Here is a 12,342-nt window from a genome sequence, read left to right as displayed (position 1 = left end):
CTTTTATGGTCTGGAGCTGTGGCAGAGTAGTCCTGTTTGTGTAGCTCTTAGCACAAGTAAGCTCACTCAGAGTAATATTTCTTCTGTGTGTAAGTCTGTGATTCTTAGCCTGGAGTATGTGTACACCAGATGGTACGTCTGCAGTTGCCAGCTGCAGCTATGGTGTGGTACAAAAACACTCTAAATGGATTACAGTTCAGTAATCAGAGGTTGAGCTTTTGTATATTATTTTCCAGTAGCCAATGAACTACTAGCAACAATAGAACGACTGCACCCGACATCATATGTCACAATTAAAAGCGTGTATAAAGTGGTTAGGAATTGAGGCCAGAACTTAAAGTGGATTGCTATTAATAAAAACCAGATGCAACTCAAATAGGCAAATACTGACTTTAAGGAACCTACAGAGGTTTTATCCGAAAAAACAAGTTAACACACATTTAAACCAGTAATTTCTGCAGCATATTCTAATAATCTTTCTACTCTTTGTCATACAAGGCTAAACTTTTGTTTCAAATTGCAATTTTCATTTAGGTTTTGATGCAAATAGACTTTATCCCAGAACCAGTACCCTTTTGTGGAACTTTGTCCCTCTACCTGCATTTCCATCTGATGAAATCTGAACTGGGTCAAAAAGTTACTTCTGGGCCGTAGTTGTACTCCCAAAGAGTTCTTTATCTAGGGGTAGAATATTTTAGGATTGAGGTGGAACATGCACTGCTGAATGTCACTCATTAAGATCACATGTTTTACCCCTGTGAAGGGTCTTGGACTTTAGATTCTTGGAAAGAAGTACCAAGACCCTTCTGACAGAAAAGCAGACACATTTGGAACACTTGTAACAAACACTGTTTTAAAATGTGAAATAATTTGATCTCATGTGCGTTGGAAAATGAACATTCATTTTTATCTGTGAGTATTGCATAATCCAAATAATTTTTAAGTATGTGTTGTTTCTCAAAAAGCCTAACAGCATTTCTCCAGCATCAGAAAATCTGTTTAATAGGTGGGCAGAGCACAGGCCTCCAGAGCCTGGAAAGGAAGTGCAGGGTGTACCAAAAGGTCAACAGAAACTGGCTCTGATCAGTGCATGGGCGCATCTCCAGGAGGCTGGGAGAGGGAAGGAAGGGAAAGGAAACTTAGAAAGGCAGAGGAGGGAGAGGGAGGAGTGAGATTTAAGTGAAACAGCAGAGGAAACACAGGGTGAGATACAGAAGGGTCTGAAGGGGGGGGGAAGGTGGTGGATGTGTTTTTGTGCATTGTGCGAAATGTGATCATGTCCTGGAGCTGCTCAGACAGCTGGGAAGTTCCCCTGCCCCTAGCTTCCAGCTGGGAACGCTCTGAAGAGACACTGGGGCGGCAGACCGTATCCTTCACCAGTTAACTCTTTATCTGCTGCTGCTGTGAAGGAGCTATAAATAAAGACACCAGACACCTTGGAACTTAAGTCACATTTATTGATTTTAGCCAGTATGACTACCTTTACACAGACACACCACCTCTCTACTAGAAAACAAACAAAATACTTTTACGGGATTAATTCAGCAGTAACAAACCAGAATTGACTCTTGTGCCCCCCACACCCCACATTTTTTATTTTTTAACACCCTTACAAAGTTTACATGTTTGTTTTCAGTTCTGTGTAAAGGTCCCATTACTGAGAAACATGCATATGACATTTAGCTGTAATCAATATGCCACTAATCATAATGCACATTATTGATAAGAATACAGTACTGCATGACAATTCAAATAAATACAAACATACAGGTGAAGTCATTATTTCATATAAAGATATCAAACTCTCATTATGGATCAATACTGAAACACAATATGACAATATAAAGTTTGCACAGCTAATTTTATTATCACAATGCTTTTGCTTCCAGCAAACAGAAAACCTTTTTTTTTAATGTAAAACAGTATCTGAATTGCACTTTATCTCTTAAGCTTCTGACCGTATTGGTAACTTTAATGCCTCAACAAACAAGCATTGGCTATGATGGCACTATTCAAGCTTGTTGATGCTTATTTTGTTTTCTGTTTTCTGAAAACATAATGCTCAAAGATGATGTAAAAAAGATTCAATAATAAAAAACATCAACAAACAAAATTGGACAAATGAAAAATATGCGCTCTCTGCACATTTTTTTCCAACAATACTATTGATATTACATCACCTTCACCAAACAAAGCTAGAGATACGTAGATGTTTCCAATAGTACACTGATCTACCCCAACACATTAGAGATGCTTGGAGCATTTTGTTCATTAACAGGAGGCCAAAGGGATTTCTTTTGGTTCCCACCGTTTGATAAAAAACACCTTTTCTTAATACCCCTGAATTTTTAGTGGATCACTGACATACAGAATTCAATACAATTTTTTTATTGATCTAATTTCAAAACTATCATCTCACTCATGCAGAAAGGGGGCAAATTCCCTTTGCACTTATTGCTGCTCACAGTCGTTTTGAACCCAAAGTCCGCACCTATATTATATAAAAAAAGAAAACATAAAACACTAGTCTAAGATTCTCCCTTGAAACAATGAAAGGCACTACTGGTCAGAGACAAAGAACAAAACAAACCAAAAACAAAACCCCAGCACCCACATGGAGAGCCATGGCCTGAATTAAACGTTCCTCAGTGACAGCTTGTCTTCTTTCTTGAGTCTTGAGTCTTTTCATGCTAAACAGTGTACCAAGATATGGCACGATAAATGAAGAGAGAATGAAACAATTCCAATTTGGAATTTAATTGTTGCACTTGCAGAGAATTCTGAAAGTCAGTGATCCCTTTTCACTGGAACGCCCTCGGTAAGAAGCTAGGAAAAGCAAATCATATCACTCGAACGTTTCCCAAAACACAACTTACCTATCGGATTCAGAGCGTTGTCAAGTTTCATTTAGTTATTTTCAACTATTCCTAGGAATAATAAATACATGAAAAACCCCAGAATTTGATCACCCTGGATTTTTTTTTTGCAGAGAACATGGCAGTAGAACAAACAAGAGAAACCCAACAGCATAACATAATGTATGATGCAAATGTAACAAAACAAGTTAATAATGATTATTTTATGAATAAAATCTTGGAGATATAGTCATAATAGTAGGTCTGTGGTTTGTGGAGCCTTTACTAGAGTAAATATTCTCTTTAAAATCACGAGGATTTCAGAAGAACATGTAATCCTATGGTGTCACAAACCAGAGTACCACCTTATTTTCCTTTCGGTTAAAAATAGTCTGTTATATTCCTATATAATAAAAGTGCACAGATTAAGAAAACAAACTAAAACAAAAACAAAATAAAACCAACAAAACCAAAAAAAGAGAGGAAATCAGACAAAATGGGTTTTTGCTTTACACTGAAAATCAACCCATGTCCTCTTGCTTGTTATTGCAGGGTTAAATTAGCCAATCACATACTCTGGTCAGAATTTTATCGAACTTGTGAGAAATTGGCTTCCAGCAGCAGGAACACACAAAAGTGAGGCCAAGTGTACAAAATGGAAAGGGAAGGACAGGCGATTTGACTTAAAAATGTGTGTTTTCACTCATGTGTTGCTGTCATGGCAGTTTTCTTTTGTCCTCAAGTCCAAATACCCTATAGAGCTAACCCTTTTCGGCGAACTTAATCAGCTGTGAGAATGGATCTTGTGTTGGCACTTCATCATCCATGCAGAACTACTGTAATTTACTGCAAAACGGAGAAACAAACAATCAGCATTAGCATTACTGGTCAATTTCGAGCTATTAACTATTAACATGGTCAGCAGCCACACAGGCAAAATAGATGGCAGCTGTAGTTAGTCAAAGCAACAGAAGCCAGTGTTATGCAGCTGATGTTATGTAGGGAACTTTTCTGTTGCTTCAACATTTTCAATATGTTTGTAAGGGGCAGATGTGAAAGCACATTTACCACAAGTCACCCTGCAGGTGAGGTTAAGAAGCTAATGACTCACAAGTACCATAAACTTTCATTCAAAGGACAGATTTGAAGCCACATCCCACCACCAAGGTCAAAGGAGATGGGTCTTTTTTCAATGCCATGTAAGTTATATGGTTGTTGTTTTTGACATGCAGGCTTAACAGAAACCAGAAATTAAATGCATCATGGGAAAACCCAACCAATAATATAAAATAAAATAAAATAAAAACCGGAAGGTGAAGTGGGAGGAGCCTGCAAGCAGAGGTAGGAGGAGCTTTTAGGTGGTGTGCTATTATGACACCAGATAAGCTAGACATTGATTTCAAACTAGGTGGAGCAAAGTGGGGAGTCATGTATGTAGGGAGAAGGTTTCTGGTCACAATCACATCCTGGGGTCGATTTAAGCAAGGGAAAGGGTCAGGGGCTCAACTAATTTGAATCAATGTCCTCTGGTCGATTAAGCAACCAGTCTCCAAATTTTTTTTTTCCAGGGGTTTCTCCCACAGGAGACCCCTGGACACATTTCTCCACAGTATCAGAGTCTCAGCCAGACATCTGTCTTCCTTCACCAGCTTTCTTATCCCCTCTCTCGGGAGCTGGCTTATAACATGAGCAGTTCTCCACCCTCTGCGCCTCAAACCTTTTCTCCGTCAGCGCAAACAGAAACAGAATATATATCGCACTTATATTGTAAGTTAAATGTCAAACATAAGAGTGATTAACCTCTAAGGAGGTTGTTTTTCTTTTTTGATAGCCTCGTCTCCGTGCTGTGTGCTGTCACTTATGGATGCACATTTAAGCAGGGTTGACTGCTGCTGTTCTTTATTTCTGAAGGAATAAATGAGCTCCCTCTCTCTATATTCGAGAGGAAATAATACTGTAGTAAGATCCTGCAAGATTACAACCTGAATAAGATCATATTAAGAATATAAAGTATAATTTATAGCTTAGTAGTAGTAGTAGAAAACGCATAATTTGAGAAATCTTGCAGGATTTCCTCACATCAACCCTGCTTTTAGCATCGTAAAGCTAATGTTTCTATGTTCCACAAGCAGTACATGGATTTATTAAACACAAGCCCCACTTATATTTTTCTTATTTGCGTAATGCTAGCTTGCAAAGGGTTAAAGCTATTTTTCATTTTAAAACAGTACATCACGTTGTCCTCACGCACTAAACACAGAAAAAGAAGGGTGACCCTCCATTTGCAAAGGTTAAAAACATAATACACACATGAGGGCCCCTCACTTCAGTGCTGATATACACACAGGCAGAAATCAGGAATACCACATGCGTGAGGACGTTACCTGACAAAAATATTCAGAGGACAATTTTCCCCACAATTCCTCATTCTAGTTAAAGGGTGAGTGTTGATGCTGGGGGAGCAAGCTGCTGACAATCTATAAGAGAGAAGGTCATTAGGGTGACAGAGTGACAAGACACAGATGAGCGACATGAAGAAAATGGTTATTCAGCCACATTAACACACAGAAATGAGTAGGAAGCTAGGAGAGATATCTCAAAAATAGGAGATGGAGGATGAAGGGAGAGAAGAAAAAGAACAGAGTTAGCTTAAGATGAGACACAAGGACAGGGCTTTACATCAACAGATAATATATCAAATGTTTGGGTTGACAGGCACTTTTGCCAAGCGGTTGGTTGTTTTTTCTTCTTCATTGTTTTGATTTATTATCCAGATGTGTGTGCCTTTTTGATTTGTGCTCTTTTAGGATTTACTCCATATTTCAAAAATCATATTTGATCAAAACTATATTGTATTTACGTTCACAGTAATTATATCATTTTTGATAGAAGTACGATCCTGAGGCACCAATGCTGAAGTGCACTTAATTTGGGTATGGAGATCGATTTGTCAAACGTTCCACTATAATATGGCTCTGAAAAAAATCCATCCCAACATAATGGGTCACATGGACTAGATAGCCCTCCTGTTTCTCACCAGACACCAAATAACCCCTGTTTTTACAATGTAGAGCCCTGTAGTACACAAGTTTCCGTTGTACCACTCTATTGACAACAGAAAAACAGTTAAAAAGCTTGTAAGCATTTTCAGCTGAAAAAGCCATGCGATTCTACTGATAAAACTGTATTGGTGTACTAGCGTCACAGCATTAAAATAATCCTGAAATGGTCACAGGTGCTCCTTTTCTGCCCAGACAATTCCATCATTAAGCTATCAAACCACTTATTAGTTTTTGAATACATGAAGAATCACACTGTGCTCCCCTAGCGAGAAAGCAGAGGGAGATTGCATATTTTAGTTCCTCTATTGTCTTGTAAACATTTAAGAGTGACCTGATTGAACAGTGGGCTGCTGGATGCAGGTCAGTCCTGTGGGAGCAGGACGAAGAGGCAGAGGAAGAGAAGGGGGCTTTCTTGTAAAGGAGCACCAATGCCGACAGAAGAGTAAAAGATCCGAGGATGTCATGTTTAGTCACAATCAGACTGACATCTTCTTTACATGTCCCTGCCCACACAATGTGTTATTGTTACCAGGCAATACACTCAGGGGACCAGAACAAACAAGCATGGAAGCTGTCGCTTTATACATCATACGTACAGCACCACGACAGCGGAAAGAATAGACACTCCATAACATCCACAAAATCCCCAATATAACCAGGGCCCAATAATCCACATGCCATATATGTCTACTACAGTCCAAACATCTAGTGCACACTGTACATACATCTGCATTCCCCTAAGCGTTTACACTAGCACACACAAGCAGCCAGTTAGTCACACAGCAGTCCCTAGAGGAGCGCAGACTGGCTAGGGAGTTAAGCGAGCGAGTGGGGCTCTTTAACACTAAGACAGGGAGGGTCCGGCCCGTAGGCCCCCTCCCCTCTGTACACAGCAGTCCCTTGCGGACTTGTTAGCCTCCTCAGTCGCAGTAGATCTTGTACTTCTCGCTGCAAAAGACCACGGGGCCTCCCAGAATGCCACTGGGCACAGCATTGTTGTGCTCTGGTCGACTGGAGACAGGGCAGGTGAGACTCGGACTTACGTGGGGGTTGTTGTTGGTGGTGCTGGTAGTGGACTTGTTGCGTGCTTTGGCCCGTCCGGTGTTGCCTCCCCGGCGTGTCTGCTCATGGTCAAACTCCAGGTCCTCCAGGCGCTGTGTCAGGGCCAGTTTCTGTTGGATGGCCATCCGCAGCAGCGAGTTAAGGGTCTTTTTCTCATCCTCTGCTGCAGCCAGCTGTCTCTGCATCTCATCCAGCTGGGTGACATATTCATCACAGCTACAAGAGAGAAAATTGTAGCATTAGGCATGTGTATATTTCATTTTCAGAGCCAAAAACACCAATAATTTCCGGTGTCAAACCACCAGGGGGCACTGTCCCTTTCAATAATACCACAGTCTATGACAGTAGAGAAAATAGTTTATTAGCTTTCTGTTATGTTTGCATTAAAGCTACAAATAATCTACAATCATCACATGCGTATCCAAGCCACATGTTTGAGATACCGACAATCAAAGACTAAAACAACTGAAAATGAATTACTTTGACCATGACCTTTTACCTTGTTACACAGCGTTATTACAGCCACCAAGTGGAGCCATTGGTCCACACAGTACAGACCTCACAAGACCTGCAGGGGTTCTGCATTATTATATTATCTTCAAACTTTACAAATAACATTCTCTCAATTCATTTTGAATCACATGAATGCACATTTTGCAAATTACTCAAAAACTTGAATTGACCGAATACTGCAACATAGTGAATGTCTTTAGATATGATAAAACTTATTTCAACACAAGTCACATCATACCAAATTTAACTTAACTATTGTGTTGATTTTGAGATTTTTATTTTTATTTATGGTTTTTGGTGGATGTGGCTGCTGCTAAACTGTGCAAATAATATTAACAAGCGAGACATCTAAATGCAAGAGCAGTGTATGTGCAGTGAAAGTTAAGAATAGATCGTATACACATAGGTTAACAGCATTAACCTCGGAGGGTCAATGAGAACATTCTATGTACGTCACCTGAGGAACAGGATGGGAGAAGGCAGAGAAATGGAAATGTCAAAGAAAGGAATGTGGATCACTGCTCTGAGCTTTAACTGTTCACACCTGATCGCCACATTTCCAGTGGGAGTGAGACGGTATCACTTCTATCCATCTCTTCCATCTCTCATCTCTAAGTCTGTCTATTAACTGCTCCATATCATTGCACTGCTGCATGATAACTTCTCTTCCTAGGCCCTTCTATGTGTGTTTGTCTAAGGCTGGAGAGGGGATAAAACTAGGTCACAAAAAGGTTTCTGGAGGTGGTAGTGGCTTGGGGGTTATATCTCCACTCCTTGACTGCTGTCATTTTCTTACTCATACCCTTCCTTTTCCACGGGCCACTTTCTCTTTCATTGCCCTTAATCACATCCTCTCTTCTCACTCTGAATCTACTGAATGCTTTTTTTCCCTTCATTGCCCCTTTGCTGTTGTCTGCGCCTGTCTATCTGCATCACTCACTTTCTACATACTTATCTTGTTCATCCCTTCTTTCTGTGTCGCTAACATAGCAATCTGAGCGATATTTTTCAGTAATGACAGACACACCTCTACAAAGGGAGGGGTTGGTTATTTTTTTCAGCTTTGTTGAATCTTCCAACTGTGTAGCACCAAAACCATTCAGTCACAATGTACCTGGTAGGTGGCCTCACCGTACTCCCTTTAATCGTTTTGTTATTAAAGTCTTTACTTCTTTGGGGAGTGCCCAACATGTACTGACAGTCCAAAAACTCTTTTAACCTTTGGAAAACCACAAGAATGTAGAAATCTAAGTTATGTCATGGTGTTTGTGTATTGTGTTACAATTTCTGTGAGCTACAACTGTCACTTTTCCAGAAGGTATGTGAGATCTGTTATTGTTTGGTCAGTGGTTAGTGACTGCCTCAAATGTTATTTGAAAATATATCTCTAACTTTCCTTAGTCACGTTATAAAAGCCTTTTTCTTGTTTTTATTTACTATGGGAAGGAACATTTTAAATTGTCTAAACTCACTAGTAAATTAAGTTTTGTTGTCTTGCAGGCAGAATCTGGGACCAAAAGTAACTGCAGATGTTTTTTCTGTGTGTGGGGCTGCATGTGGTTGTGTGCCATATGAACTCTGGCCTTGTCAGACCACCATACAAACATAAACTATACCCTCCCCTTTTGTGTATGCAGTTTAATTCCCAGTGGAACACACACCGAGACAATAGGGATCAGTGCGGCTTCATTAAACCCAGTGTGAAAAGGGGAGACGACCTGGGATCAGGGGGGTGGTGTGTCTTCAGATGGTTCAGCCACTCTTAACTGGGGGGTAAGGGGATGTGTACTTTTCCCGGGAAAAACAGAGGAGTCTATTCTAGGGACTGGAATGATACAATAGACGTCTTCTGCCCTGCTGATGGGGAGTGGTGTCACAATGGCTGAGGGGGCCAGGAGGCGGCTGCTGGGCTTTTGAGGATGAACAGTCGTATTCACTATGACAATCAAGAACTTTTTTTGCATTTTGCTGTGATGATTTACATTCACAAATAGCATTTATGGCTGCACAAGGAAACCACAACTTTTGCAATATTCAAAATTAAAATAAACAAAATACCAATAATGCCTTACGTCCACAAACACTTACAGACACATGTACGCACAAACAACCTCTTCCACTGTGGCCTTGTCTGGAACTCGATTGGTCACGGCAAGATGGATTTCATAGTGAGAACAGGAGGAGGAGGTAGGAAATTGAAGAAACAATAGACCGAAAATAAAACTAGCCACTGAACAGCAGGATGACTGGGGGTGTATGTTTGAGGAGTTTATGTGACTTGGGCTAATGGTTTGACTGTTAAACAGTATGAGCTGTAGCTGAGACCATGTCGGGGCATGTCTTTGGACTGTTAGAGGGAGGCGCTTACTCTTAACATGACACCAGAAGCTGCAGCTGGAGAGACACACAGAAACACGTAAAGAAGCACATACACAAACATTCAGCTTTCCTATTCATTCTCAAGTATCTCTAGTCTATAAGAGAACATCAAACAAAGGCTCACACAAAAAAACTAAAACCTCTTTCACATTCCAGTTGTCTTACCCTTTGTCAAAGACTATACATTTGTGTCAAGTTTTCCACATTTTAAAAAATCGGCTTTTACAGACTTTCTCAGAGAAATAGACTGTCAAATCAGGCCCCTTCCTCTCCTTCTTTTCCAGATGACTAGAGAGCCGTGTGTTTGCTTGTGAGGAAGGATGGAAGGGGCGATACAAAGCAGGGGGGAAGTGTGGGAAAAGACGAAACCCCTAAGCTCCCCTAAGAGTCCCCTGACCCAACTCTGTCGGTATAGCACAGAATTTACATACCAATACGTGAATCCTTTACAGAATCCTAACAGACTGAATCTAATACATGCATAGGCTGCAGAAAAGTGACTACTAGGGTTGAATCCTAAAAAAAAAAACACATCAAGGAAGATATAGGGGAGCTACTTGGTGAACAAGGAAGAAAACCACAGTGTAGATGTAGATAGTAAACAGGAATGCTCTATGTGTTGTCAATAGGTGTCTCTAGCAGAGGACACTAAAGGAAAGAAACGCATAACAATGGCTCTGCCTCTTGAAACCAAACATGCTACATTGGTGTAAAAAGATATACAACTCATGGGCCAGTTAAGGGTAAAATACTGTCATTATCAGAAGCAAGAAGTGGTTCCTTATCAGCACTGACTTCCTTTGGTCCATATAGTTCAGTATTACGCATATCTCCTCTAACCCAGGGGTTCTCAATCCTGGTCCTGCTTGTTTTCCATCTATTCCTACCCTACCCACTGTGAATTAGCTAGATCAAGGGTATTCAGTCAATCAGATGTTAGAAGATATTATGTTAGATCAAGGTGGTGTGAGTAACCACAAAATGAAGTGGTATCTTCCAGCTTCTGTCTGACTGATGATCAAGCATTCAGCAATGGGTAGTGCTGGAATAGCTGGGAAAAAAGCAGTATAGGGTTCCTTAACGACAACGCTTGAGATCCACTGCTTCAACCACCTGGCTCTGCAGTGCTTAAAAAACCTTCCTTACACACACTTGTATTTGCAGACAGCAGAGGTTTACCCCTGTTACTAATTGATTAGACACTGCAGAGTTACTTCAGTCAGTGATATCAGTGATAAGTATTGAATTACTGTATAGGTTAGATGAGGATGCAGGGTTGCATACACATTTTTCTATGTCTCTGTAACCCTTGTTCTACAATACTGTCCCCACTCCCTACCCTCCTCCTCCACCTCTCCTGTCTCTGCACAGCTTGAGCTGTGCTGTGGATTGCGTAGGAGTCTTAAATGCAGAAAAAAAGACTGTCTCAGTATCAGGATCCAGCCATCTGGACCATAGCTGATATTTTTCAGGACAAACTGGCATCAACAATTAAAAATAAAAACCACAGAAAGAAAAAACAACTCAGAAAGTAGGTTGTGGATCCATCACGGAATCAGTAATTTAAAAGTAAACACAAGTGGCCTTACAAATGCAATCACTGATTTCTTGCCATTCTCAATATACATGCAAACACACATAAAAAAACAAACAAGCTGTGTATGAACATTTCTGTTAAGGGGTAAATGTGTAATCCAGACCAAGATAAGGTGGGATTATACAGAACCTTTGACCGGCTTCTTTTTGGAATCAGAAAAGATTAGTGTGTGTCAGCCTATTTCTCATACACACACACACACACACACACACACACACACGGACATCTATGTTTGCGAGAACACTCATTGAGATAATGCGTTTCCCAGCCTCTTACCCTAACTCTACTATTACAACTACATGCTTAACCCAAACCGTTCCTCTAACCTAAACCTTTAAAGCAAGTCTTAATCCTCAAACAACCCATGGAAGTCGTGCCAAAAAGTGAAGAGCACTAAAAGTCTCCTTACTTTTTTAAAATGTCCACACTCCCACTCTATCAAACTAAAAGTGGTCCTCATGTCACACCATAGTGGTAATGAACAAAGACAGCTTATGCACCAAGTGGGCAAACATATTGGGAGGATAAAGTGGAATGTTGGAGAAATTAGTGTGTGTCTGATATGAGCATGATGTGTAAGATTTTTACACTCCATGCAGATAAGGGTACGTTCTTACCGTGTGGCAAACATAGCTCGGAGTGAAGAAAAGGTGGCAGCATCTTCCTTCAGTGCTTTGAGCTCATTCCTTAGTTTCATCATGGTCTCAGTCACCATGGCCTTCTCGTTCTCATACTTGCTCTTCAGATTGGCCAGCGCAACTTCAGCTGTCTGTGGGTGAACAAAATCATCAAAAGTGTCAAAGCAGCACAAAGACATCACGGGTGTATAGCAATTCCTGTCTTAAATAGTTTGTTAATATAGAGCACATAACCA

At 40.5% G+C, this 12,342-nt stretch overlaps 1 protein-coding gene across 2 annotated transcripts in view; it reads right to left on the bottom strand.

The window, feature by feature from the left end:
* Nucleotides 1-1,436: 1,436 nt before the first annotated feature.
* The window catches only part of LOC137139394 (protein bicaudal D homolog 2-like), a 37,317-nt gene continuing 26,411 nt past the window's right edge, over nucleotides 1,437-12,342 (bottom strand). The window contains exons 9-11 of one of the 2 annotated variants that reach the window (XM_067526584.1): nucleotides 12,086-12,237; nucleotides 6,961-7,195; nucleotides 1,437-3,701 (exon numbers count right to left, since the gene is read on the bottom strand). In XM_067526584.1, the coding sequence (XP_067382685.1) occupies nucleotides 3,699-3,701; nucleotides 6,961-7,195; nucleotides 12,086-12,237 (390 nt within the window). In that variant the 3' untranslated portion in view covers nucleotides 1,437-3,698. Of the gene's footprint in view, nucleotides 7,196-12,085; nucleotides 12,238-12,342 lie in introns of both variants that reach the window. The other variant, XM_067526583.1, reaches the window with a different exon arrangement.

The sequence above is a fragment of the Channa argus genome, chromosome 13, assembly GCF_033026475.1.
Source record: "Channa argus isolate prfri chromosome 13, Channa argus male v1.0, whole genome shotgun sequence".
NCBI classification, from domain to species: Eukaryota; Metazoa; Chordata; class Actinopteri; order Anabantiformes; family Channidae; genus Channa; species Channa argus.
This window is presented reverse-complemented; position numbering and strand designations above follow the sequence as displayed.